This window comes from Gymnodraco acuticeps, unplaced genomic scaffold, assembly GCF_902827175.1.
Source record: "Gymnodraco acuticeps unplaced genomic scaffold, fGymAcu1.1, whole genome shotgun sequence".
NCBI classification, from domain to species: domain Eukaryota; kingdom Metazoa; phylum Chordata; class Actinopteri; order Perciformes; family Bathydraconidae; genus Gymnodraco; species Gymnodraco acuticeps.
Window position 1 is genome coordinate 7,856,049 of NW_022990295.1, and position 27,811 is coordinate 7,883,859.

Consider the following 27,811-nt stretch of genomic DNA (forward strand, 5'->3'; position numbering starts at 1 on the left):
GTTTAGTGAGCTTGGTTTTGGAAGGCACTTGTCAGTCAGTTGCTCCTCCCCACCATTACTACAAGCTGGCATCTGGGTGAAAGGACACACCAAGCAAACAGGTCCCAGGCTGCACAAAACCTGAGAAGGATCTTTCGTAACCCTTACTGCCCCTTTTTTGTTGCCTTCTTTGATTGTTTTAAAAATGTCAGATCAATAAAATAATTGATATTTCACGCACATAACATAATAGGAAAACTCTTTTGCTGCTCTGTGTAGACAGCATTTAGGCATTTAGGTGTTAAGCCATACAGTACTAAATGAGCAGACAGTGTATTTGTTCAAGCGCTCTTTCTGGAAAGATAAAGTGGTGTTTACGATCCTGATTTTTTTTATGTTAAAGTACTATTTTGGCATTCAATGTAGGCTCCAATTGTGAGGCAATCAAAGGTTCGCAGCTATGTGTAATCTGTTTTGTGAGTTCCTGTATGACTGCAGGAAAAAAGCACATGGTGAACATTCAAACTAAATCTTCTTAAAATGGAATGAATTTCATTACTTTGATTTAAACCCATTCCATCCTTCAGCAACTAAATGTTAAAACATTTTAATATGACTTCAAAAAGAAAAACAATTCCCATTAAATTCATAATTTTTTTTTAAATTCAAAGCACTAAAAAGAGATTATGCAATAAAAAGGTAAATATCAGACTTTTGGACCCACAGAAAAAACGCATTGCTATTACATGGCTACTAATACACAACATTTGGATGCTGCATGTTGTGAAAAACGATGGCCTGGTAGACTCATAACAATATAGTTTTCAAAAGAAGAAGAAGAAAAGAAGAAGAAGAAGAAGAGAAAGAAGAAGAAGAAGAAGAAGAAAAGAAGAAGAAGAAGAAGAAAGAAGAAGAAGAAGAAGAAGAAGAAGAAGAAGAAGAAGAAGAAGAAGAAGAAGAAGAAGAAGAAGAAGAAGAAGAAGAAGAAGAAGAAGAAGAAGAAGAGATCCTTGCATTCTTACACAGCTTCGGTTAGGTATTTGTCATGAAACACATACACAGCATGTGTTTGCGAATTTCTCCTTATCTCCCATTCAAAAATAAAATATATATGCAGTAAATGAAAGCAGCAACAAAAAAAATGTTGTTTCAATCTTTGTTTTTATTTATAACTCTTGTATTGCATGTTTGTTTTAGATTAAAACAAATGTTTGTCTGTAAATTGGGCTAACACGATTTCATCATCACGGTAAGGGAGTGTTTACATGTCATTAGGATTCAAAATGGATACTACAAAACATAATTAATTATCCCTGGACAAATATGATAGAGTTTGTATGATATACTGTGCATACGTATATATATATATAGTAAATATTGCCTGACAACAAACACTGCACTGATGTGTTGTTGCACAGCACATGTGGCCCACCCTCCCGTCTCCTGCCCATTAGAAAGGAGCGACAGCAGAGATTCCTCTACAAGCACCTGGCTCCTGATTGGTTGGAATGGGATTCTAAAGCCAATCTGTTGCTATGAGACACTGGCTCCTGTGCTGCCAGCTTTCTGTTGTCCTGGCAACATGAGGAACAGGAGGCAGGGTTGAGGGCTCCCTGGAGATGGTCTGGGCATGTGCGGTGCCTAATGATGAAGGCTTGGAAATCTGGGATATTATTAAATAATACGCTTTGAATAATTTGCTGTCTGGCTGTCTAGCTGCAGGGGAAGTTGGCTTCTTCTGCAAGGGTTTATCAAACAACGTTCTATGAGAGAAGAACATAATCAAATTTGCAGAGATTTTTATATTGCATATTTCACGTTCTGGCACCCCCCAGCTTAATGATTTCATTAAACAAAATGTAAAACTCATCAACCAAAGCTACTACGAGAGGGGATTGTAATATACAATAAAAGTATCTTTGCTCAGTCAGCCTTTTCCAATCAGCAGCACATACCTGGAACACAGTACCCACAGAACTGTTGAACATAACATCTCAAACAGTGGTTACTAGACAATCACACATGATGTGATCAACTGGAGAAAGGGTCATATCATTGTTTTGTATACTGTCTGTGCATATTAGCTCTTAACTTTGTTTATGCATGTGCTTTTGTGTCTGTTGTGTGTTAATTAGTTAGTATATTTAATTGGGCATATGTGCTTCATGTGTGCTGCAATCATGCATCAATTGTGCATATGTGTTTCTTTCCGTGCTTGTGCCCTTGTATGTTTTCTTTTTATGCCATCAATCTGCCAGGGACTGCAGATGAAAACTAGCCTCTATGGCTAAATCTGGCACATTTACATGATGGACTTAAGTGCTCATGTTCCTTTTACTTGAGCTTCTCAATGTTTTTGCTACTGTCACAAACGAGCTGAGGACCAAAATGCAGAACACGGGAAACCAGGGATAGTCGGTAACCAGCTTTATTGAAGACAATATGCTGGTAGGAGACAAAACGGCAGATAGTCGGCAAAGGGCTGGTCGGGGACAGGCGAGGGTTCCAGGAGAAAGCAGGACGGGAGTCGCAGGTACAGAACGGGTCAGGGAGCAGGCGAGGCAGGCTGGTCAGGGACAGGCAGGGTCGAAACCGGGAGAGCAATCTGGAGGGTACTGCGGGAAAGACTGGCATGCTGCAAAGTACGATCTGGCACTGAGGTGAAAGTGAAGTGGGCCTAAATACTAATGGAGCTGATGTGTGTAACAGAGTGAGAGAGAGAGACAGGGTGTGACTACCAGGTGACTAAGGAATGTTAATGCAGAAAATAGGTGAGTGAGAAAGCAGACTGTGACAGTTACCATACTGTAGGCTACTCGACTACATCTAAGAGGTAAATATCAATCTTTTTTCCACTGAACTTGATATCTTTCATTTCTAGTAACATTGTAGAGTCAGATAATAGCACAAAATATAACAAATACATTATGATATATTCTTAAAACATAGACAAAGATAGTGCTTGGCTGCTACCCAGTGGTGTATAAAGTATAAAAGATAAGCTCTGTAGTTACCAGCCTTAAATTGAAGCACAAAGATGCAAAATATAAACTACATTTTAAATAAATATAATCCTAGGAGAATCCCTAAAGAAAAAAGTAAAAGTTAAGACTACATAAAAGACTACTTCTCAGTAACTGCACCTTAAACACCTTGATCTTCATCTCGCCAAATGGGATGAGCAGTGCCTCAGCCATCAGGACAGCACATCGTAATAGAAAAAGATAGACATGCAAGGGTGCTGACGGAGTGTAACACAAGTCAACAATTTGTGTTAGAAACAACCAGTTATGTGGCCTATGTATACCTTTGTAAACATCTGACAGCATAGGAAACACAACCAAACGTTGAATATGTTTTTAATTTGTTTTATTTTTAACGTTATGATTCAATAAATGCTGGAGGAAACCAGGGCTAAGGGAGAAAACCTGAAGTAACAAAGGGAGAATATACTATATCCATACAGTACAGCAAAGATTAACGAAGGGTATCGAACCCTGAAGATTGTTGCAAGACGACAGTATTAACTACTCAGAAGGCATGTTTTTTTTTTCAATAAGGATTGGAAACTGTAGGAAACCAGGGCTAAGGGAGAAAACCTCAAGTGACAAAGGGAGAATATACTATATCCATACAGTACAGCAAAGATTAAGGAAGGGAATCGAACCCTGAAGATTGTTGCAAGACGACAGTATTAAATACTGAGAAGGCATGTTTTTTTTCTTTTCAATAATAATTGGAAACTGGAGTAAACCGGGGCTCCCGGAGAAAACCTAAAGTGACATACAATATCTATACAGTACAGAAAATATTAAGGAAGTGAAACCGAAACCCTGAAGATTGTTGCAAAATTACAGTACTGAATACTGAAAAGCAACTTATTCTTTTTTGCAGTGCTTGGTTATATATTTAACACCTTTTGAGAAAGACGTGGCAACTGCAGACTTTTTTGGTGGTGGACTGATGGGGGCCTTCACATGGGTTTTCAGGATCTCCATCAAAGCATCGTCAAACAATGGATTATTTGTTTCCATATGAACCCGTATGTATCCATTATGGCCTTGAGTCCTTATCATGTCTTTGATAGTGCCCTTGATGATTTTTTTCAGCTGTTCCTCGTCTTTGATTTTACTGACTGCAGATATTGGGATGATGTTTTTATCCTGCCACTTTACACACAGACGTTGGATGATGCTGTCGGTGATAACTTTCTCATGGGTCTCATTAATTAGATAAGGAACTGGTAAAAAGAGCCTCCTGATAAGCAGACTGATTAGGTTCTTGGTCATCTCCTCTGTTGAAAGAGATGAGGCATCCATTGACACTGCTGATTCTACCGTTCTGGATTTTCCAAAGCAAGTTTCCTTACAAGGTTCTGCAGGAACAGAATAAGAGACCTCTGGAGGAGGGCAAGAGGGTTTTGAAGTCTGACTGGGGATCTCTTCGTAGGATTCTTGATTGATAATGCTGTTTGCAACTGAGGTTTCTTTAAGCATCGTGGTGATTAAGCCTTCGATGTCAGTTACCGCACCAGATATTTGGTCGCTTTGCAGTGTTTTTACTGATTGGTCCTTCTCCAACCAGAGTAGCAATTGTTGCAAGAACTTCCTCACTGCGTCCTCTGTCATGACGTAAAGGACTTCAGGAGAAAAGCGTGTCTGAACAGCATTACATTTTGTGTTGCACGAAGAGATAACAGTGTCAGAGAGACATTTTCCTGTTTGGACCAGAGGAATCTGATACGTTCGGTAAGGCATCAGATGGTCGTACAATTTATCAGTCAGTTCCTTTGAGAACTTCTTGATCTCGTAATTGGGAAATGCAATGTTTTGTTTTGCAGGTGTTTTTGGCAGGTTAACTTGACTATATACGCTGTCAATATCCTTTTTGATCATCTCCAAATGTACTGAAGAGGAATGCTTCTTACTCACATTGATCATTGGTGTAGTGAGACAGCTAGCTTCAGATTTGGGCCTCTGAGGCTGGAGAATCATTCCTGGGAAATTGAATTCATCCTCTTCAGCTTTTATAAGCAGAGATGACTGTGAATACTGAGTCAGTTCCACAAGGAAATCAGCCTCCCCTTTTGTTACCCCACTCTTCAACTCTTCCTTCATTTTCTCAAATCGTTTTTCAGCTAAAACCCGAACTTCGCAAACTTTCTCTCTGTTGTTGGCCATATCTAATAAAGATGTGGCCTGTGAGGCATAAAAGCATTTCCCCTCATCAAGTATTAGTCCTGTGTTTAACTCAGGCTGTGCAGAGTCACTTTTTTCACTGCACAACAAAGTATTTCCATTATCCATGTAATGGAGGTCGGAAATTATATTGTTGGCCATTTCAGACGCTGCTAAATGAGCATCCACAGATGTGTTGACGCCACATTTGACAAGGATTTCAGTCACAGCTTCAGTTGCTGAGAGGACAGAGATCTGAGATTTTACGCTCTGAGACGATCCGCATCTCTCTTGTTCGTCTTTAAAAGTCACTGGTGGACATTCCGCGATTTTGTGAGAGTCAATATCAGTGCTTCCTAAGCGCCAACACAGACTCTGGCACTTGGATTTGATCTTACTTGAATATGTTTTCAGACATTCAGTAGCATGAAACACCATTACACTAAGAGTTTTTGCGTTGGACATGGAGCCACTGACAGAAAGGGCCGGCTCTGAGGGCCACACAGAGCTGTTAATGGCCACAGATAAAACGGAGTGAACCTTCTCTGCAACCTCGATTTCAACCATTGCTGTGAGCTTTTCTGCACTCAGACATTTCTCCTGTGGGAAGCGCAGAGCAACAGCAAAGCTACTGTGGAGAGAGTCTCCTAGGCATACTTTTATGTTCTCCAAAGGTGCAGTTATTTCCGCAAGAGATGGACTTTTAAGAATGTGCTCCAGTGCTGCTTTAGCAAGTGACTGGATCATTTCAGTCAACATATCAGCCAGTACACCTTTTGAGATTGAGTCGCAGGTCTGTGAAGATATCAGACTCCACTGCGCCGATGAAATTTGATCAAAATATTTGTTGACTATGGGCAAAAGATCCCCTGATGTGACTACAACCATCTCAGATTGAGATTGAGTTTGAGATTCCATTGTGGAAAGATGTTTTGCTGTCTGGGTTTGTTTGAAATATCAGAACAATCAGTATGGTTTGTATAAACTCAAAGTGGTTTCTCAGTCTGGTGAAGAGAGAGATTATAATACATTCTGTACATGAAGGCATGCTCCCTTCCAAAGACAAAAACCACTAGGACGTCACGAATACGTCATGATGACGTCACGATTGTGTCAAAGTTTCAGGGAATCGTTGCGTTCAAACTCGCGCATGCGCACACAGACTCTTTCGGGGAAATTCTCATTCGAACAAGGTCTGTCTCAAACGTAAACAAATAGCATTATGGTTTGGGCAACAGATAAAGCTTCTGGGCCTTGTTCTCGATACAGTTAGAGAGGAAATATTAAACAACGTCGCACGTGCAATAAATAATTTTTAATAACCTCTTTCACACACCCCGATGAGCGGAATCCGGTAGAATTCAATCTGCGGACCCGTGCACCGGCATTATGATAAACTCAGCAGTTCACCCGTTCAGATTTGCGGTAAGTGTGTGCATGTCCATTTGTCTGCTTTTTTTCAGCAGACGAGCAATAACCTTTTTTTACGTTACAAAGTTAACGGGCTCTGCTCATTATCCTGCCAAAATATATGTGTGTCATTCATACTTGCCAACCCTCCCGATTTTCGCGGGAGACTCCCGATTTCATTGCCCTCTCCCGGTTTCCTCCCGGGGTCATATTTCTCCCGCATTTCTCCCGATTTCTGACAAAATCAGATTTACTCAGGACTGTTTCCACTCGGACTTTAATACAGCTACACCATTGTTTGGTTTTCATGGTAGCGCGTCTCTTTAGCAGCGCGCAACTCAAAGTCTGAGAGGGTGAGGAAGATATAGTCACAGAAAACTGAACAAGAATCGACAACACGACCCTCTGCTCACTCCTTTCCTGTAAAATACAGGTGGTTTTGAAATGCTCCCGATTTCTGAGGTCTCAAGGTTGGCAAGTATGGTGTCATTTACCCAACAGTATTTCAGTGTATGTTGGGGTTGTGAATGAGGGAACATGCAAAGAGAGACCATCTAAATATTCATATAAATAAGTAGCCTGCAATATGGATCTTATTAATGTCATGTTCTTAGTTAAAAAAAAGTAATGAAAAACTCTGAGATTTCAGGTTGGCCTCTACTGAACATTTTGGTGAATTAAAATAGAAAAAGAGTAGTAATGGGTTAGTTTAATTTGTCGATGGGTTGCAGCAAATATATCTAATGAGAGGCAAGAGATTGAATAATAGACAAGACAATCATTTTCTCAATTCCATATGCCTAAAGCAGATTAGCACATGACATTTGGATGATTCCAGGGAGAAAAATGCATTAATTTAACATTCATACAAGCCTATCAGAGTTCTGCAAGGGTCCTTAAGGAAAAGGAAAGTGGCATTGTTTACTGTTTATCTACAATGGCCTATCAGTGATCGAAATGATCAGCGATACTATTTTAGGCAAGGACAATAAAAACAAATGTTACTGTTATTTCAGGTGCACATTTGGCGATTGAATAACTTCACAGCAGGAGGGACTTCGAAAGTGTGGTTCTGTAAATACTAAAAAAGGTATGAATCATACAAAGACACACTGGAATATACTGACTCAAACAGGAAGATAACCGCTTTCCGTTTCTGTACACCTGAACCTGTACACTACAGTGTGTCATGTGCAGTCATGAGTTCAACATCTTATATGTGTCATAAAAAATAGTTGTTATCCTTGGCTATTATCTTTGCTGCTGTGCTGCAAAACAAATAGAATATCCTTCGAACATATAGAAACATATCTAGGATAACCTTTTAGGAGGTAATTTACTCTAATGTTATTTTATATAATTATAGACTTGTGGCTCTATGAGGTTTCACTGTTTTCACCAACAGCTGGGTCAACCTCACAGTGGGGCTTGTATAAAAGTCAGTGGACCACAAGACCTGTTAGGATTCATCCTTGGGGGAACATGAATGTCTGCATCAAGACATCATGGCAATCTATCTTAAAGGTTCAGATATTTCGAGACCAAAGGGATGGACCGGCTGATTGACATTACATTGTTTAGAGCCGCATCACTAGAGTGGCTTAAATGAAATAATAGGCTACTTTAACCAAAGGGTGAATGCAGCAATCAATGGCCAGGTTTCCGACGGAGAAGCTTCTCTGCAGCAGGCCGTCCTGTCATGCCTGTTTCCTGTGAACGGGGTTAGGTTTGATGCCCAGACATCTGTTCCTGTGGACAGACACAGAAAGCACCGGCCAAGGCACAGTTCATATCTGCTGCAGCTCAACACATCAACCACAGACATACCTACTATGACTTGAACCACTTACATATTACAAGTCTGTTGTAAGATAGGCTGTTTTTAATATGCGTTTGAAAAGGTAGAAAACATGTCAAACGATCAAAGGTAGAAACAGAGTCTCAACAGACAGAAGCTACTGGAGAGCCTTTATTGGGCGGTTTGTGCATCAAATCCGTTACAAAAAACAACAATTAAAAACATGTTAATAACTTTTTGTCCCTTGACATGTAATGTTAATATAACTTCATATAAAAAGCAAATAAACATTATATTAATAGGTATAATAGAAATTTGGATATAAAAAAAACAAGGCCCACATCCATTCTCTTAATAATAAATATATACACAATAAGTACTGAGATACAAAAGGAGAGACCATATCGATCAGTTTTTTCAGTGGCTATATACACAAATATTTCCTTTTTTTTTAAACCAGATAATATGAATTTATTTTTGACAATAGAGGAGATTCTCTTTGCGAATGTGTCTGACCCTTAATATCATATTGCACTTCCAGAACAGCCTGACTGCACTACACATTGATTGACCTATTTCATCAACATTCAGAAACCTACTCTACAGGGACGCTTTTTAGCATTGTTATTCATGTATTTAATGACTATTTAATACTCACATAGAGGCCATTTTTATATCGACCTGATGAAAAATCATCTTTTAAGTAATTTCATGTAATGTAATGTATCCTACACTAAAAAAATAATCACAATCATTTACAATATTCTACCCTAATTGCATGACGGTTGAAGAGAGTTTTACACAACGAATACTGCCATGTTGTTTAGTATTAATACACTGAACCACTGGGGCTCTATCAACAATTTGCCGTCTTCATTTTGTGCGCAAAATACCCAACATTACGGATTTGTAATCATCAGTGCTATGGCTTTAAGAAGGGAAAGACGAGTCGTTTCTCTTCATAAAAAGAAACACTGCTGCTTGCATAGCATGAGGTATAGCAGCCACACACAAATGCTCTGCACAAACATTTACAAAATTAGGCACAAATCTGTGAGGTGCAACTTACTGAATACAAAATAAATGTGTATGCAATAAAACCTGGACTCACTTGTTGAGTCGTATATACACAGAGAAAGGTTTTTAAAATCAATCAAAAATGTATAACTTACACACCTAATCAACATTGCGATCCATGAAGAGCTGTGGCTTTTTTTAAATACCTGACTTTTGAAATGAATGCAGCACAAAGACAACATGATTTAAGTGTCAGATCAAGTAGTATCACTGCATAGCAAGATGTGTAAACCACTTCTTCCGACAGCTCCATTTCATTGGTCCTCTATTGCTGGCATCGTCCAATCAGATCTCAGTGAGGGTGAGTTTATACATGTCGCCCATCTCCTCCATGGTGATCTGGAAGGTGTCTTCGTTGGAGTAGTGTTGGATGATGTTGTCATCCATGTGCACTAGGATCCTATTATCAAACAGATATGGATGTTAGTGACCTCTTTGTTTCATTTAAAGATAACCAAAGTGTACAATCAGGTTCATTTATGATCTCTTATGCATTTTAATTAGTAGGTATTTTAAATGTCTTGCTTGCTCTGCAACACTGAACACTTTATTTTTACTAGAATATAATATATTTAATTAATTAATATTTAAATCAATATTTTTGCTGTTTTTAAATGAAAGTGCTATACAAATAATAATAAAAAAATCAAAATAAGGTGAATAATAATACAAGAAGAATAAAATAAATAAAGCAATTAAGATGTAAATCAAAAGAATCAACTATTTGGGTTTGGTTGCTCACAGACAGTGTAGTACAGTGTTGATGACTCACCCTTTCTTGCACTTCTTGTAGACTTTCCCAACCTTATCCAAAGATAATTCATACTTCTCTGAAATCTGGTTAAAAAAAGAAACACAAATCAATGTTGAATTATTAAGAGAACCATAAAGAAAGAAAATATAAAATAGTGTAATCCTCTACAGACACCTGGTGCACCTGTTCATGGTTCTCTATAATCACTATACACAACCTTTGCACCCTAAAGTAGTCTCCCACCAGACTCTTTCTATTTGCATTTTTAAAAACACCCTTTTCCCACAATCTCCTCTTCTTCCCTCTCCCCAGGACGTCCCCACTTCCTCTTTTCCCCAGCTTTTGTCCCCATAACGCCCCTCCCTTAGTTCCCTGTGTCCCTTTTTAACCCGCACACACCCTTTCTCTCTATTTCTCAATGTCCCCAGTTCACCTTTTGTACTCAGTCTACCCTATGTTGTTTCTAGTTGGTGTCCTGCAGCTTATTTAACAGGCCACAGTTGCCTATATACTGTATATACTTTTTTCCAAAATGTGCATGTTTATTCAGGGTTTTTATTTTTATTTTTTTTAAATCCTGGAAAAAATAGGCGACTCCTTTTCCAAATACTAGACTAACATGCCTTTCTGTTATTTTCCTTGGTGTAAGGTTTGATGTCATGCCAGAAAGCTTAAAAGGTTAGTAAACAACAGTGGTTATGCTACTTCTTGTTTTTGTATCTATTAATACTCAGTCTCTTGTTCAAACTCTCCAACATTACATTATTCATTCCGTCAATAGATTCTGGTGACTTTAGGGAGAGGATAGTTGATTTTTATTTACGTTAATACATTAAAATAATTGTCCAAATCCATGTGGATTTTTAGCAGATAAACACCCATATCTACTGCGGTCGTTTGTCCCGGGAATGAATGCAGATTGTAAACTTTCCAGTTGAAGATACAAGCCAGATGTTTGTGGGTTGTACTGCTTTTAGACACAATGAGAACTGGGTCTCGGTATAAAACAAAAACATGAAGTCAACTGAGGACAACTTACAGCTTCCACCAGGCCTTTCAGCGTGGGATTCTTCAGCATGAGGGCATCAAACACCTCCTCTGTTTCCCTGCGCACATACAGCAGGACTGTGTGGTGAAAAGAGAAAGAAGAGACAAGAAGGCATCAAAGCAGAGCACATTTGTTCATGGGTTGGACACAAAACATGCCCCAATTCTGGCATCAGCCAAAAGTCTTGAAGCTTGTGTTTACGTCAGTCTGAACTGTTTGACTGATTTGTGGCTAAAGTGTTTCCCTTTCTCAATTTCGAAGAAGTAAAGCTCAAGCACAGGTATACTTATGTTTAATGCATTTGTACATTTAAACATGTTCTGCAATGTTGTTGGCCATTTTAACTTATACCACTACTACGGGACTTTTGAGACACTCATTGAGAACTAAACTGGCCCTGGACCCACGCAATTCACACCTAGAAAGCACATTCAAACATGGACCCACCTTTCATTCTCACTCAAAATAGATCATGCTCTAAATAGATTTTCTTGTATTGTTTTGCAAGCTGTTGCGATATGTGTGGTCTCTAAATGCAACACATATTTAAAGACCTAACTATGCACAAGAGATTTCAGAAGTTTGAGAAGCTAAACCCAATTATAAGGAAGTGAAACAGTATTGTAAGTGACTATATAAGGGGGGTTTTCGCAATGCTACAGTATTTAGGCCAGAGTTCACGGTGTTCTGGAGCCGCCATTAATAACTTTGTTTGAGATGGACGTCATGGAGGCTGTTGGCACACTGGCAGATTGGCAGTATCTCCTTCACTGTATTAACATCGGCATGATCCCATTCACACCATCACACTACTGCCACATTTATAACATGGAAACATAGAAGCTTATGGGGAAAGATTTTCCCCAAATCTAAACTGAATTAAGTTTGATTAAAACTCAATGAATGTCGCTTTTTTGCAGAATAATGCTTAATTTTAAATGTATGCAGTTAAGCTTCGGAAGTCATGTCTATTTGTGGCTCTTCTTTACAGGTTAATATTTGTATAGTGCGGCACGCAACCTCAGTCTTTGGTATTCTTGGCAAAAACTCCTACTAAACTCCTACTACTCTTGGCAAGGTCTTCTTTCAACAGGAATAACCTGGTTGGATAAAGAAAGAAATACAGGAGGAAGTGGGTCTGGGATTGTTAATTTGAAGGGCTTTTCAATGCTGAATGAGATTAAAGTATGCAGTAGTTCACAATATAATATCTTTAGGTGGAAGACCCTAAATAAATGTATATTATTTTGTGCAACAGGGACATCTGTTGACCCCTGACACCTCACTGTGGTCTGACCAGTGTTATTAGTTCTCTGTAGATAGTTTACAGCCTAAACTCCAGCAGCCCTATCTTGCTTTTGGAAGCTATACTGTATGCATGTATTATGCAGAGTCATACAAATGATTTTGAATTAATACCCATTTTGACTACACTCCATGTTTTTCTTCTAAGCTTGCTTTATGCCTATGAATAGGATATAGGGGAAAGGGCATAGACTTGTTTGCATGTGTGTGTGTGCACGTAGCTATCACTGGTATTTGTTAGGTCAGTGCAGGCCGTAGACACGTGTGTGAGTGTTTTCGAAGAGCTGGAATAATCACATGGCCCCAAGAGTGTGTGTGTGTGTGTGTGTGTGTGTGTGGCATTACTATACTTGTGGGGACCTACATCTGTTTACACAGTCACGTGTGGGGACTCGCCAGCCCTTATGGGGACAACATGGAGGTCCCCATGAGGGGAATCATTCATTTTAGGGTGAAGACTTGGTTAGGTTTAGGGTAAGGGTTAGGGTTAGGCATGTGTTGGTTATGGTTAAGGTTAGGATAAGTCTCCAGGAAATGCATGTAAATCAATGTGATGTCCCCTGAAGTGATGTATACATGGTGTGTGTGTGTGTGTGTGTGTGTGTCAAACACAGAAGACATGCTAACATGCACACACACACATTGGGAAGACCATAACTCACTTAATGTGAAAACTCAACATATTACACCACACACACACACACAAACATATTACACCACACACACACACACACACACAAACACACATACACACATTACCTTTCTTTGGTTCCTCTCCTCTCGCCATCTTGTTTGGGGGTGAACCGAACTCTTCATCACTGAAGGGTAATCTCTTCATGCCCGAGCTACAGACACAGAAACACACAAATCACTGTTTAACGTGCTTCACAACCAGCTAACAGGCTATACAACACACACAAAGCCCCATGGGCCTTTCCTAGAAACAACATCCCTGTATGCCTTTTACTGGGAATGTGCCAAAGGTTGACTCGGTTCAAAAGTACTTTAAAGTATTTGTGAGAAGCGTGAACTCACCTGTCCTCTCCATCTTCTGTTGGGTAAGGCTGCAGAGGAAACAGAAAGAAAGAAATTTGTTTTTTCTTTTAAGGAAAGTTAAATTGTAAATTTAAATTGTAACGTTGTATTTCTATAGCAACTTTCAAATACAGAAATAGTTCAAGGTGCTCTACATAAGATGAAAGAATGCCATTTAATAACTTTATAAAAAGCTAAATATATTCTGAAAACTGTTAAAATAGCGAACAATGTATACAAATACAGAAACGATATATATTAGATGTGTAGGATTTGTATAGTCCAGTGTTATATAAAAGTATAATGTTACAAAGTAATCCACAGAGTGCATCAAATCACTTCAACCACTTCAATATTTTGGAGTCAGTCGAATATGTTGTTTTCTTGATGTCATTCTTGGAAAGCAGCTGTTTTTTGGAGCCATTCGGCTCTCCCACTGTATTGATTGCTTGCAATGCTGTTAATAGATTTCTATTCTAAGAGGGAACCCAGTAAACTCAGAGTTTATTAGAAACTGATAGCACTCGAGCCAGGTTCAATGTCTTCGAAAGGACCCAAAATAACCTGTCCCTCCCTCACCCTTGCTGGTAGCATTATTAACTGAGAGGGAACGAAAGGGAGAAACTTTTTTTATGTTTTCACTATAAATTAAGATTCTAAAACACAGAGGGCAGGCCCGTACACACACACACACACACACACACACACACACACACACTGCTGTTTCATGTGATGTGTTCGTCCTGATTGGAAGAACCAAAGTTCAGTAGTCACAGAGAAGATAAAACCTGACAGACTGCTTGCATGCTTGAAGCGTGACTGGGGGGAAACTCTGTCCCATTAAGCATCTTCATATTGAGTCGGCATTACAGGGAAGCATATCCTGGGTTTGTTTTCAGTCACTGGTTAATGATTCATTATGTGAGTAAGCAGTTTGAAATCCATCCATCAGTGTGTCGGACTCCTATCAGAGCTTGAAACAAGTACTCCCTGTTCCTGCCAACTAGCAGGCAGCCAGGTCACCTCGACCCAGATGGCTGATGAGTGGGTGGAGGCAGAACATGTTTATGGACCATCTAAGATGCTACGGATGTTATGTAAATGAAGCAAACAAAAATGTTGATGGTAAGAAATGACTGGTGGGACGTGCTAGAGTTAGTAATGTGTAATGTGACTGGCACTCACATGGCGCTGGAAGGTGGAGAAGTGAACGTCAGGGATGAAGAGGACAGGCTGCGTCTCGTGGTCGTTCAGCATCTTGAAGATGGTCATATCGTTGCGTTTCTGGAGGATGGGACCTTTGACATCCACAACTGGGAGGAAAATACAAAACAAAAATAGTTAAGTCATTTATAAAGACTCTATTTAAGCACAGGGACATTTTCAAAAACATTAAACCTCTATTAATATATTATTATGTCCACTTGGGGGCAGCACACCATAAAACATGGACAGTTTCATGATATGGTTGTTACAGCAAATGTGTTATAGCTAAAAGTTGGTTATTCACACATTGAGGTCTGAAAATATAATTATTTTCATTATCAATTAAACTGTTTACTATTTCTATATTTCTATGTTCGTATCTCTAAATGTCCATATTTGAGATGCCTGAAGCAACATTTTCAGTCACCTTTTCAAAAAATTAAAAGGTATTAAAATAGTGGGGGATTATTTCTCTGTGGATCGGCTAATTGTTGCAGCTCCATTACACATCGAGCAAACACTGAGGACCATCAGTTATTATGAAGTTGTGTGTCTACACAAATGAGTCAAATGTTTGCTCTCGTTTTGTGTTTTGTTTCCAGTAACTCCTGAAGGAAATATCTAAGTCTTAAGATAATAAATGCTCCACGGCTGACAGGAAGTGCTGTCATTTCTCAGTGAAATCATCACTTCAATCTCTCATTACACATTTAAGTGGATGCATTGTTTGCATAAAAGTATATATTAGTGTATCTTTAAAAGAAAAAAATAGAACTCTTGAACTGATAAAGGTAATTTAGGGTGAGAATTAGTACGAAATTACAGATCATATTTGTTGTGCTTGTTATACACATGTTCTCCTGAGGGACTCACAGGCCAGGCTGGGGTTGAGATCTGGGACCTTCCCTTTCCGGCGGGACTGCTTCCTCTCCTCGTCTCGGATCTTCCTCTCGGCCCCCTTGTCACAGAAGACTTTGATCTGGCAGAAGGCACGGTGGATGGGCTTGTTGCTGCGGTTGTTGTAGCTGTAGGTGTCAATCTGGATGTTCAGAGGAAGACCCTTCACGCCCTTCTGGGAGGAGAAGTCGGTGCTCAGACAGTTGACGGAGATGAAGATCTGAAGAGGAAGGAGGCAGGAATGTTGTGGTTAAGACACACAGAAAAACTGCTTTAACTGTACATAGTTGAACTGTCCCCGAGTACACATTTAAGGTACTTACGTTTTTCTCTTATTCCAGCAAATACTTTTTACCCGACGACATTAATTACATAACCTTTCTGCATAATGGTCATTTCTGAGTACTTCATTGTCCAATGAAAACATCTAGAAGCTTTGTCAATTGAAGTCAACTCTACTTCTGAAAGTGAGAGAAGGTGTTCACTGTGATTTTATTTTATCATCATCATTGTGCAACACTGAAGGCTTTTTCTGCAGTTTAGCCCCCTCATCCAGTGTCCTGTGTTGCCCTCCACTGGTCAGCTTTAGTATCACAGGCTCATTTTGTCCTAACGTAAGAGATGCTCCTTTGTCCTCGTGGTGCTTGTATTGAAAACAGGTTATCATTGTGTCAACAAAACACTCTAATAACAGACCATTTGGAAGCACCAAACAAAGAGGAACCAAATCGGTAAGCAAGTGGTAGGCTATCCCTCGTCTTATAAATATTATTAAAAAGACAGTCAATTTATCAGTAAAAAACACTAAGCAGGTTTTATTTATAGTGAAACTATTAAGATTAAAGTCTGTCAAGTTGGAATACAATTCACATAAAGCTACATTCGTTAACTCAACTCCATCTTTAAGGTTGCTTTTATTTGAAATTGTATGTTATTTTGAATCTCTCAATGTCAGGAACTCATTGTCACCAAAATAATGCTACATTTTTTCTTCTTTTAATAAATTCTTTGCACTTTTATTTGGTTGATTGGTTACATTTCGAAGCGTAAACAAACACTCTATACAAATAAGCATGAATGTAGACTGTTTATAATTGTATTCCTTTTAAATGTTTTGCTGTATTTGTGTGTAGAAACAGTACAACTTTATTTTCTACAACCTTGAAGTGTGCTATAATAATATTGGAGTCATTAGTATGAACGATTATTGTTATAAAGATGAACATTTTCTTGTATTTTGGGTTTCTTTCAGTTGTGTTTTTGTGATAACATCATTAAACTGCCCCAGAGCAGGTAAACATCAGGGAAGGGCTGCAATGTGCAAATACGTATATGCTGCCTGGGGGCATATGCATACACCTGCCTGCACACACACACACACCTGCCTACACACACACACACACCTCTGCCTACACACACACACACCTCTACACACACACACACACACACACACACACACACACACACACACACACACACACACACACACACACACACACACACACACACACACACACACACACACACACACACCTAACATGGAAGGGCGGTGCTTCCGAAAATACACACGGAGGAGAATTGAACACACACAAGGATGAACATCCTATGGACAAAGGCCTCAAGTCATGAGACAGTTAGACCCACATCCTGGTGTGTGTGTGTGTGTGTGTGTGTGTGTGTGTGTGTGTGTGTGTGTGTGTGTGTGTGTGTGTGTGTGGTGCCATGTTGTCTCTGGTCTGTTAGTTTGTCCTCCATCTCAGGCTGACAGTGGATCAGTGACACGAGGGTCAACAAAAAATGGAAAATTAAGCGAGGGAGAGAGGACAGGAGGTCCTCCTCTCCTACCCGTTTAATTTGTTATCTGTCTGCCCAACTCAATCCTTGTCCCCCCCGCTGAGTTTCCTCATTCCTGCACTCTTTTGTTGCGCCCGTCTGAAATACCTTAACAGGCAGCATCACAATAGATCAACGTCTCTACGCAACAATGCTAAACACACAGAGGAGAGGAGGAACCTTGTAACAGCGTCTTGAGTCTTCTATTAAAGCCCCTATTTTCTTTAAGTTCTTTAACGATTGTTTTGTACGATTACAATGAACAGAGCAGCTTATAATAACTAACAAAGGGAAGTTAACACCTGAAACCCTAATTTTGGTCTGTGGCAAAAACCACACAAGACCTTTAAATAGAGGAGGAGTCTATTTCTGTCTTAAGGATTTGTGTGTGTTTATGTAAAGGTCAAGGCTCATATTAAGAGTTCAAGAAATGGAAACTGTGCTTGTTCTTACATGAGTGATGTAGAAGCAGCTCTATCCATCAGTTGTGTATCTATAAAGCTGTGTGTGTTAGTATGTGGCTATTTTATTCTCTTACTTTGGCCTCCTCGTTGGTGTCCCAGGTGAAGGAAATGGCGTTGTAGGAAATCTCCTCGATGTTGCCAATGGTGTTGAAGCTCTCCTTGTAGTCAGCTGTGACAAAATGAGAGTTTAGTGACTAATTTAAGAAAATACACTGCAGGTGAATAGGATAAAAATGTAGGTAATTTAACTAATGCAAATCAGCATGAAACCTTTCCTGTTGATTATTTAAACGAAGACAATACTTTTGTGTAACAAGCTTTCTGCACTACTATGGTTAAATATGCAAATTAGGCATTATCCAATTGTTTTGCTAGTCAATTAGCCCAGTCTCTCAGCCTTGGCCTCTGCATATAATTAAATGATGTTTCTTGCCTGTAGTGGCTTGCCACCAAAGCAGGTAATGATGTACAGCTAAACCAGTTTATACAGTATAAAATGTTATGTTTATTCACCAAGTTACTGTAAAACACACTGAGGTTTTAAAGGCTGCAGAATTAATCCTTAGCAACACACCTTTTCCTGTCAGCTCCTGCTAAACTGCCCTTTCAACCAGCCACTTAACTGTGCAGACACAGGAGGATTAATCAGGCAGTCCGCGGTGAAACCAGGAATGAATCATTAAAATCACCAACGTCTGTGCACCAGCAGTGTCTCAGGTGTTACTCTTTAGTTTATTAGACTCTTCTTTTGCCTATCAATACACACTTTTTATGGAATATAGATTTAATTTTTTTAATTAGGTTCTTACCAATGTCTAGACACCTCTGTTTGGCAGTGTGCTGTCTGGAGTGCCAGTACTTCCAGTGCTTCAGCTGATCATCTCTGCACTTCTCCTCTCCAAACACCACCATCACTACACTCTGAAAATGCATAAACACACACAATGAAACATAAATTAGGTTACAATAATGATCATATGTAATCGTATGTTGTGCCAGGTTTATTTGTGATGTTCCTTTTCTTACCCTGACTTTGGTGATGGGTTGCCGCATTCCTTTGTTGTTAACCTCCCTGAGGGTGATGGGGTAAAACTGGCCCTTGTTGAGGTACGTCATCGTCCCGTCTCCTGTCTTCTGACGCAGAGACTTGGACGCCTCAAGGGTGTATTCGAAGTTGTTCCTAAAATAACACAACAATAAAACATGAATCAAAGGCATTTCTTGTCTGTAAAACTGGATGACAATGCAACAATGGCATTCGGATACATGTTAGACATAATGGTGCACACTTCATTCAGCCGCTGCAGGTAAACTGCGATCTTGAAATCAGTGTGTAGGGCCAGATAACGCCTGTGTGTGCCGACTCTTGTATTTCACACGGTGGAGAGTCTGGTGTCTCCCCTGTGACTGCCATGAATGAGGCCATTCTGCGGTGTTGTGTTAAAAAGCTGAATGGCGGTGGAAGTCGGGCGGTGGGCTGGCGGCAGCGCGACTTACCCCGGCACGTTGTTAAACTGAGTGTAGTCCTCAGGCGCCATGGAGGACATGCGTAACTGGAGATCCCCTGGGAAGGAAAACACCTGTAGCACACAAAGATAAACAGATAGACAGTGTAAAGTGAGGCTCAGCAAAAAGAGGATACTAAACATGATTTATTTATTTATATAATTCACCAGGGGACTATTATAATTTAGCACTCCATAGGGATATACATCTATTTCTTCCACCACTTAAAACAGTATTTAAGTTTCAGTACCAGAGATAAGCGTATAACAGCAACTTATAAGCCTCTACACACGTATTTTAGACGGAACTGGGATCTTTTTAACATTAGTATACAACCATGTCATTCTTGTTTATTCACATGCAGCATGACATTCATTAACTGTCTTTTAAATATCCCCCTCACCTATAGGCCTATAGATAAATAAAGATTTGAATACAAGTAAATAAAAATGTATTAATGAACTAAACATAATTATTAGTTATAAATATCTAAAGTTGCCACAGGGAAACATGGTATAACATTTGAATCAGGTCACAGACACTATTTCCCAGTCTGGGTTTTGGTGTGAATTAACAGTTTCTGTAGATTTAATTAATCTGTTCATCCCCATTTCTCTTAGTTTCAATGGCTCTACCCTCACGTTGCTAAACCCCCCCAACCCCCTCCTGTACAGGGGTTTTGTCGGGTTACTCTATTCTAAGGTAATTTCCCTCCAGCTAAATAGAAAATGAGGAGAGAGAGAGAAAGGGCTTTGGCTATTGTAGGAGAAAAGTACAGCACTTTATTGTGTTGGTGAGACAATGGCATAATAACACACTAGCCGCTATTTTGGCATGTTCAAATAAAACCAGGGAAGGCTGAGCCCACCGCTGGCTCCATGGGATCGGGTGAATATCCCATTGTGTGTTGGGAGAGATCCGAGAGCGAAGAGGAGAGGAAAGCGAGGGAGAGCATTAGGGAGGTTTAGAAAGAGGGGGATCGAAACACACACCTCCTGGGAACCATCCTTGTAACTCTCGGAGTAGGTGGAGTCGGGGGGCGTGCGGGACTGGGTGCTGGGGCTGAACTGTACCGTGTTGTGGTTGAGCTGGCGGTTAAAGACGTCGGTTTCGGAACAGTTGTTTGGCACGGTCACCGAGAAGCCGTGGGAGGGCACCTCTGTCTTGACGGACGGGAAGTTCGGCACAGCGACAGAAACCGTGACGGTTGTGTCTGAGAAGGGAAATATCAGAACATTTACAATCAGGTTTTCTGTTTTTTAGAAGCTCCTTGTGGCTCTTTGTGTTATTGAATGTGAACAGACCTGGGGAGGGGAACTGGGATCTCTTGTCCGGGGCCAGCTGGAGAACATTAAAGGGCCCCTTGAGGACCTGGATCCTGTTCTCCATAACCCCTTCGTGATGTGGCGCTATGGAGTGTCCAGCATGGATCTGGTGTCTACAGCAAATAACATTTCATGTAATTAAAAATACATTTTATGAGTTCTATAAGCAAAATCTAACATATAATAACTCATTAATATCAAAATAAAACTTTTCCTGACATAAATATAACAATTCTTTAGGTTTAAGTTATATTTGATTACTTTTAACCCTTGCTGTTTTATATGCATATGTGTTCATGTGCTCTCTGTCTTTATAATTTTGGGTTTCACTACTGAACAACCAATTGCCTTTTGGGGATAAGTAAGTGATCATCTTGGATTCAGGTGCTTAAAATGAATTGAACAACTCTCAAGGAAAATTATTGTATTCTCTTTTGAGACTTTAAAGCTTTATGACACTGTTATTATTAGTTATTTTGGTGCTACTTGGTTGTGTGACTGTCTGAATGTGAATACGTTTTAATCTCAGGCCTGGACTCTTAAACAGCTGAAAACAAGGCTGTTTTCTTTCTGTTTTTATGCTACTCCAAAAATGAATATGTGTGCAGATTCAGAAAAAGATTAAGACTGCTTCGTCCTGCTCACTCATGTATATGCAGATGTACACACAAAACTCAAAAACCAGGAAAGAGCTTCTCTGCTTTTTCACGGTTTTAATTTTTAAAAGGTGGGTGGTACTAGGCGAAGGCTGTTGCTTACCTTTTGTTAGGATCCACATCACAGACCAGTGCTTCTGGCTTGCTCTGGGTTATTGTTCTCTTCTCCCTGGGCACCTGTATGGGAGGGTAAACACAGCCGCTCAGCGTCTGACCACATCACTTCCAACAAGCCAAATCATCCTGCTGTCTATAGATCAGTTACATGACATGCTCTGCCTCACAGATGTTTGCTTCAGGGTCCTATGTCAGTATAGAGTGAGACCATATAGGTAAGGCTTGTAAGGATTTGGTAACTAATCCCCAGACCTAAGATTTGCCCTTTCGATTGCTTCCAGATCCACTGAGAATTCAAGAGGAAATAGCTCAGAAAGTTGAATTCCTGCATGGTGTGGTTGTTAGATTCATTAGTTTTCTACCTTATAGTAGTCGTAGAGCAGGCCCAGAGCTGCGGCGCTGTCCTCGTCTCCGTTGATGCTCATCATGGCCTTGGTGGCGGCCGTCAGCGGATTCTCCAGAAAGGATTTCCAGGCTTCATCTTCTGTGGTGAAGGAGCGACGCTGCCCGCCATAACCCGGCTCGTTCTGGAGAACCAGGACCGCACGCTTACTGCAAGAGAGAAAGTGTAATAGGTTATATACAAACCAATTATTAAGATGTAAATGCTTATTTCCATCGCAAACACTTTGTCACATGCTTTTTTTAGGGCTTCACTATTTGAGGTAAATATATGTGATAACGTTGAATATTGTGAAAATGATAGTATTTACGATTAAGACAAAGCAGATGTAGTCAGTTATGCCTCAGTTAGATCATTTAAAAGTGCACTTTTCTACTTTTTCAACAAAGACAAAAAAGCCCTAAGTGCAATATATTGCAATCGTTCGCAATGTGTTTCATTGTGCAACTTGATTTGGAGAGGAGGAAAAAACGATATTTTGTGCCGCCCTTTATGAACCTCTCCTCAAGCATTGAACAGATTGATTCTCCTCTCTGACTTCATACAAGTTCACAAAGCCAAGACCTACAATCACAACCTTGTTCAGAACAGACAAACAGGTTATAAGAGCAAGAGAATGTATGTTCTTTATCTGTTAGACTTGTTGTTCAAGCTTTTCAACGATTGTGCAACAAATCTCAGCCAATCGAACCACTGCGCTGTCTTGAGCGAAAGATGCTCTACAGGCTCATCCAGTGTGACGACTCTACACTTCTCCTCTGGGACTGCTCATTGGCTGAGAAGCTGACCACAAGTGACGCACCTGACTCTGCCACATTCCTGCGCCATGCTTCTGTTTTTGTAGAGAATCATGAGTTTTTATTCAAAGTCACAGCATGTATCTTCCTCTTCGTTCTCGGGAAGCCTTTTGAGTAATTGCTTTGCAAACAGGACACAACAGCTCCAGTTTCTGTGTCTCATCTGCTACTAATGGTCTTAATGTGTTATAACGAGCTCATTTAACTCAGGTAAACACCTTTAATTTGAAAGGACTATAGGATTCATTTCAAATAAGTGAGAATTATTGAACAGTTACCACTGAACTTACCTATTTACAGTAATGTGTGCTCATCTTCTATTTACTTAGAAAACTAAGTTTAGTCATTACTCAAGCTCATAAGTTTCATTAGATTTCCTTGTCAAACTTTGGAAATGACATTCCTTGAATCACCCTTCTACCAAATCCATCTGCTTGGTTTTCTACCACAACAAAGTAATAATGATTTAGTGTTAACAGACTGGCTCAGTTTCCATGTTGAGTATCTACAACAAACAGCTTTTTTCTTCTCAATGGTCAAGGCAAAGTGATAATTAGTAATCCTATATGTAATTGTGCTATTCATAAAAGGCAACCTGATAAGACCCTTTATTTACTGGCAATAAAACTCAAGTATTTCATTACTAATACAACAAATTAAGAGTTTGATTGCTTTTCAGACAGATATTAAAATTAGATTCCATATCCAAGTCAGTAATGCATCATGAATTCACAGACTTTCACTTTTTTTTGTATACCCTAGTATGAAAAAACCCCACATTTATTTAACATTTAGAGAAATGTGCATGTAATCTTACATGTTTGACACCCAAAACATTTGGATCCTCTAAAGTAAAATCCTCAAAACACTATGGCCCTGTGCTTGCTTACATTGTCTCTGTTAGTAAAGTCGAGCCAACGCCTAGCAGGTGTATGATTTCACTCCCCTCCAAAGTCTCCTTGTCATTGCCCTCAAAAACATACAGAATATGAGCTAAGCATTTAACATAAAACATATTCCTCTGTTTAAATACTTGTCAGTGAAGCTGTTGATTCCAAACTCTTACATGAATATGACACTTTCTTCAGTTTTCTTTAGCTGACAGCTCCTTGCAGAGGTCCATATTCATTCCTGAACAAACATCATTAAGACTATCCACATAACTGTTAGGGCTTCAAGCGAAATCAAACACTAAACCGCCCAGGCATCGCTATCACGGGACCGTTTTTATTCCTACAGTCAGACTCTGCTCGCACGACAGGTGAAGATACACCTGTGCAGGCTTGAACATGACAGGTGAAACGAGCGCAGTTACACCATGGGAAACAATGAGATATAATCGCTTCCCAGCTTGGCAGCCAAGTCTTAAAGTCAATTTAAGAAATAAACCTAATAAGAAATCCTACAAAAATAATCCTTAAATATCAGATTTTATAAAAGTAGACAGCAGCTGCGGGTCGGATGTGAACCACAGTATGACCTTTAAAAAAAAAACCTGTGCCATGAACTCACAAAATAAAAACACTAAATATAGTTAGTGTCAATAATAACAGCTTATAGTGACTCGTGCTCGTTGTACAGGCTAAAGTGGAAAGTCAGGGCAACTTACTTGTCATGCTCCTGTGACATCTCGGTCGGTCGAACTGGACTTTCTAGTTGGTACTGAAAATCCGATCCGTCTTCTTTAGGTGGAAAACTGCGCCGCTAACACTGTATGAGGGCCGCGGCAATAAACAAGGTTTCCCTAGTGAGAGAACGGGTTTTGTCGGCTTTTCTCGCTTTTTTGGGCAATGCTGAGAAATTAAGGCCGGTTTTACCTGTGACAGGCCACCGGATTGGATTACAGGTGGAGGGAGGGCGGGGCCAAACTGTCAATTGAGGCTCCTAGGCTGTGATTGGCTCAGCTGGTGGCCTATACCTGAGAGCTGGAGAGAGACTCGGGGTGAGCCAGAGGAGGAGCAGGGTGCAACCGCTCTGATTTTTAAGTTTCGTCATTTATTGGGAGATAAACACACTGAGTTGGTGTTAACTACATTAGGTGCACCTGTAACAGTTAATGCAATCCAATGCAATAGCTTAAAAAAAGATAGATAGAAACTCCATGTTTTGATTGACACTACCAGAGAAGCATGGATTTAACTGCAAGTTGATTTTTGAGGGTGTAATTTGTATTAGTGTTGAAATTGACTGCAATATATGTATATAAATGTGTTTCAAATGTTGTGCAGTTGATTCACAGGAATATTGAAAACACATGTATTTATTAATCACCATTAACTACGACTTCAGCAATAAAAACGTGTCAGAGTTGTGATACTGGTTTGCATGCGATTGTGTACCTAATGAAGTGGACATGGAAGTATGATATATCTCATAAAAGCCTGCCTGATTCATGAAAAACACAGAGATGATTAAAGGTATTTAAGAAGGTGATTAAAACACTGAAGGATAACAACTAAAATGACCCTAAATGGCAACTAAATACAAATTCAACATAACGCTATTTTCTATCAGAAAAACAACAACAACAACATTTGCAAATTAGCAGAAACATTAAATGGGAAAGGAGCTCGAGTGAAGGGTGGAACTACATAAAACCCTTTTTTGTACAAAGAATCTGAATTAAAGGATTGGTTGAAAATGTGTTGAACATTGAAACAGTTTTACTTGCTGTAGCCATTAAGAAATCAATCTGTAACCGGTTTCCAATGTAAAAGAAAGGGGACAAAATCCAAAAGGCTGCACTATTTTATAATTTTAGAAATGTAAGGTGTATCTAAAGAGAAAATTAGACTTCAGACAACGTGAGCATATTTACAGCCTTTTTAGAAGAACATTCAGACTTGGAAAATTGTGTATGCTTACCTATTTTACCTTCATTTTTATATTCTCTCTTTAAAAATGACAGTATTGGCACATACATCGGTTTGGTGTTTTAGATCTAACCCAAGACCATAATTATGTTTCATACTGTTAAAGAGACTTCTGGTTGTAATGTGATTTCATGGTGACCTTATTACAGCTTTTCTGACACAGATCCTGTGCTTAGGTTGAAAAAAACCGTCTGTAAATCCTAAAAAGCTCTAGCTGTCCGTTTATATCGTACTGTAGAGCCTCTTTTGATTTAATAAATAACATACATTACAAGTAAATATGAAGTAAAAGCAGGTAAGTGAGTTTGGGTGAAGTGTATTTATCTATTATTTATCCACGACATCTGTTAGGGCACCAAGAGACTTAATCATAAATCTATGACAAAATACAATATATACAAAATGCAATATTACATTTTCTTCCATATGGCTGTGAGTTGATTTAATACAGCTGGGTCAACCTTTCTCTTCCTTTTAAAGAGTAAAACTGCCACCTGTATCACAGTTACAGGATGATGACAAGAACACCGTTTATATCGTCCTGGAGGATTACCATCAGCTTGCACAGCTGCGAACAACAGGCAAATTAGCCCCGAAACCTCCAGAATCATCGAAAGAGTGCCAACAAAAAGTTGAAATTAGCATGTAAACAAATCAAGAGGGCCACTCTTAACGGTTAACAATTTACTGTCAATAGGGGTTCATAAAACAGAGACTCTTAAATTGTTGCAAAAGTAAAACAAGTGTATCGTTCCATACATTTTGAGCTGTTGTGACATATAATTTTTTTTATCTGACTGTAACTTTCCTAATCCTCTGCTACTAGCTGGGATGATTGTGATAAAAAAGGTCAAACATAAACATGAATGTACAATAAAACCTTAAATCCAAAAACAAGAGATCAAAGAAACACCCTGACTGAAAACAAACAGCTTTGTTAGAGACAGTGGGGGCTTTAAAGATGCTATCAGCCATATTCAAAGTTTCTCCCTACAAACAGAGAGAGAGAACTAACAGCAATCCCCCGTTCCTCCCCCCCGTCTTTTCTGTAATATCAACCTGTTTTACCTGCTGTGTGGCTAATTCTCTCTCTCTCTCCTCTCTCTCCTCTCTCTCTCTCTTCTCTCTCTCTCTCCTCTCTCTCTATCTCTCTCTCTCTTCTCTCTCTCTCCCTCAGTCTCTCGCTCCTCCCTCTATCTCTCGTTACTCTCTCTCTCTCTCTCTGCAACCTTCTGCTCCTGGATCCTGGTTTACTGTTTATTTATCTCAGTAGAAGGACAACCTGCTTCTCCAGTAGCTTGTTTTGTGTTTGCACTGAGGACATGGGATAATAGAGTGAGAAAGGGATATGTGTGTGTGTGGGGTTTTGTTTATGTGTGTGATGCTGGGAATATGTGCCGCTGATGGTGGGTCTGACTCGATGCTGACTAGTTAAAGAGCAGAGAGGCTAAGCTGTGGGGGGAAAACAGATAAAGGAAAAAGTGAACGGATCAAAGCGTGGGATCAAACCTGAGAAAAGACCTACACAGGTATTCTCGAGGGGTGGAAGATACAGTAGATTGGGAAAGACCAAAGTACATACAACAATGCAGAAATACTCCATTACAAACTACAAAAAGTTCAGAATTACCAGCAAAATGTTAAAAGTGAAAGTGTGACCTTTTTTTCGCAGAAATCAGTTTGAATTATATAACATTATTGACAGTTTTCTGGTAGCAATAGCTCCAACCTTTATATATACTTTATTCTTTTCAGGGTCAGACCGGTTTAAAGGGTCAGACCTTAAATGTGGAAGTCCTCATTGACAGCTCGCTTACATGTTAGGTACATACTTAAAACCTTTGTTCTGGGGTACAACAGAAAACGTTTTTTTTGGGAACACTTAAACTATTGTCACGATTTTAGATTTTTGTTGTTTGTCCGTGTACCGGCCGACTCCAGCTCCCCGTCTCCTGTTGGCTCTCCGGCCGACGCCAGCCCCCCGTGTCCTGTCGGTGTACCGGCCGACTCCAGCCCCCCGTCTCCTGTTGGCTCTCCGGCCGACGCCGCCCCCCCCCCGTGTCCTGTCGGTGTGCCGGCCGTCTCCCCGGCTCCTGTTGGCGGTCCGGCCGTCTCAAGTCCCTTCTCGAGTCCCCTCTCGAGTCCCTTTTC

General features: G+C 39.8%; 1 protein-coding gene across 3 annotated transcripts; it reads right to left on the minus strand.

Annotated features, from left to right (window-relative positions):
- Positions 1-8,511: 8,511 nt before the first annotated feature.
- grhl1 (grainyhead-like transcription factor 1) lies at positions 8,512-24,580 on the minus strand. Of its 3 annotated transcripts, none has more exons than XM_034222272.1 (16): positions 24,397-24,580; positions 21,950-22,139; positions 21,574-21,647; positions 20,794-20,927; positions 20,563-20,702; positions 19,481-19,563; positions 19,010-19,163; positions 18,793-18,904; positions 18,058-18,152; positions 15,663-15,906; positions 14,769-14,896; positions 13,584-13,612; positions 13,308-13,393; positions 11,235-11,320; positions 10,214-10,278; positions 8,512-9,841 (listed from the first exon to the last, which is right to left on the minus strand). In XM_034222272.1, exons 1-16 carry the CDS (start codon positions 24,414-24,416, stop codon positions 9,727-9,729), a joined length of 1,755 nt encoding a protein of 584 aa, XP_034078163.1. In that variant the 5' UTR covers positions 24,417-24,580; the 3' UTR covers positions 8,512-9,726. The 3 variants fall into 3 exon arrangements, with proteins under 3 accessions (XP_034078163.1, XP_034078162.1, XP_034078164.1); XM_034222271.1 differs by having other exon boundaries at positions 20,482-20,702; XM_034222273.1 differs by lacking the exon at positions 24,397-24,580 and adding an exon at positions 23,854-24,349 and having other exon boundaries at positions 20,482-20,702.
- Between the last annotated feature and the right edge of the window lie 3,231 nt (positions 24,581-27,811).

What these genes read in the sequence shown, in the direction of transcription:
- grhl1 (XM_034222271.1), bottom strand. Translation starts at nt 24,416, where the DNA reads ATGTCACAGGAGCATGACAA. An exon ending in TGCTCTACGACTACTATAAG is followed by an intron (nt 21,648 to 21,949) that starts GTAGAAAACTAA and finishes CCTCCCATACAG; the next exon opens with GTGCCCAGGGAGAAGAGAAC. An exon ending in ACAGAGGTGTCTAGACATTG is followed by an intron (nt 18,153 to 18,792) that starts GTAAGAACCTAA and finishes ATTTTGTCACAG; the next exon opens with CTGACTACAAGGAGAGCTTC.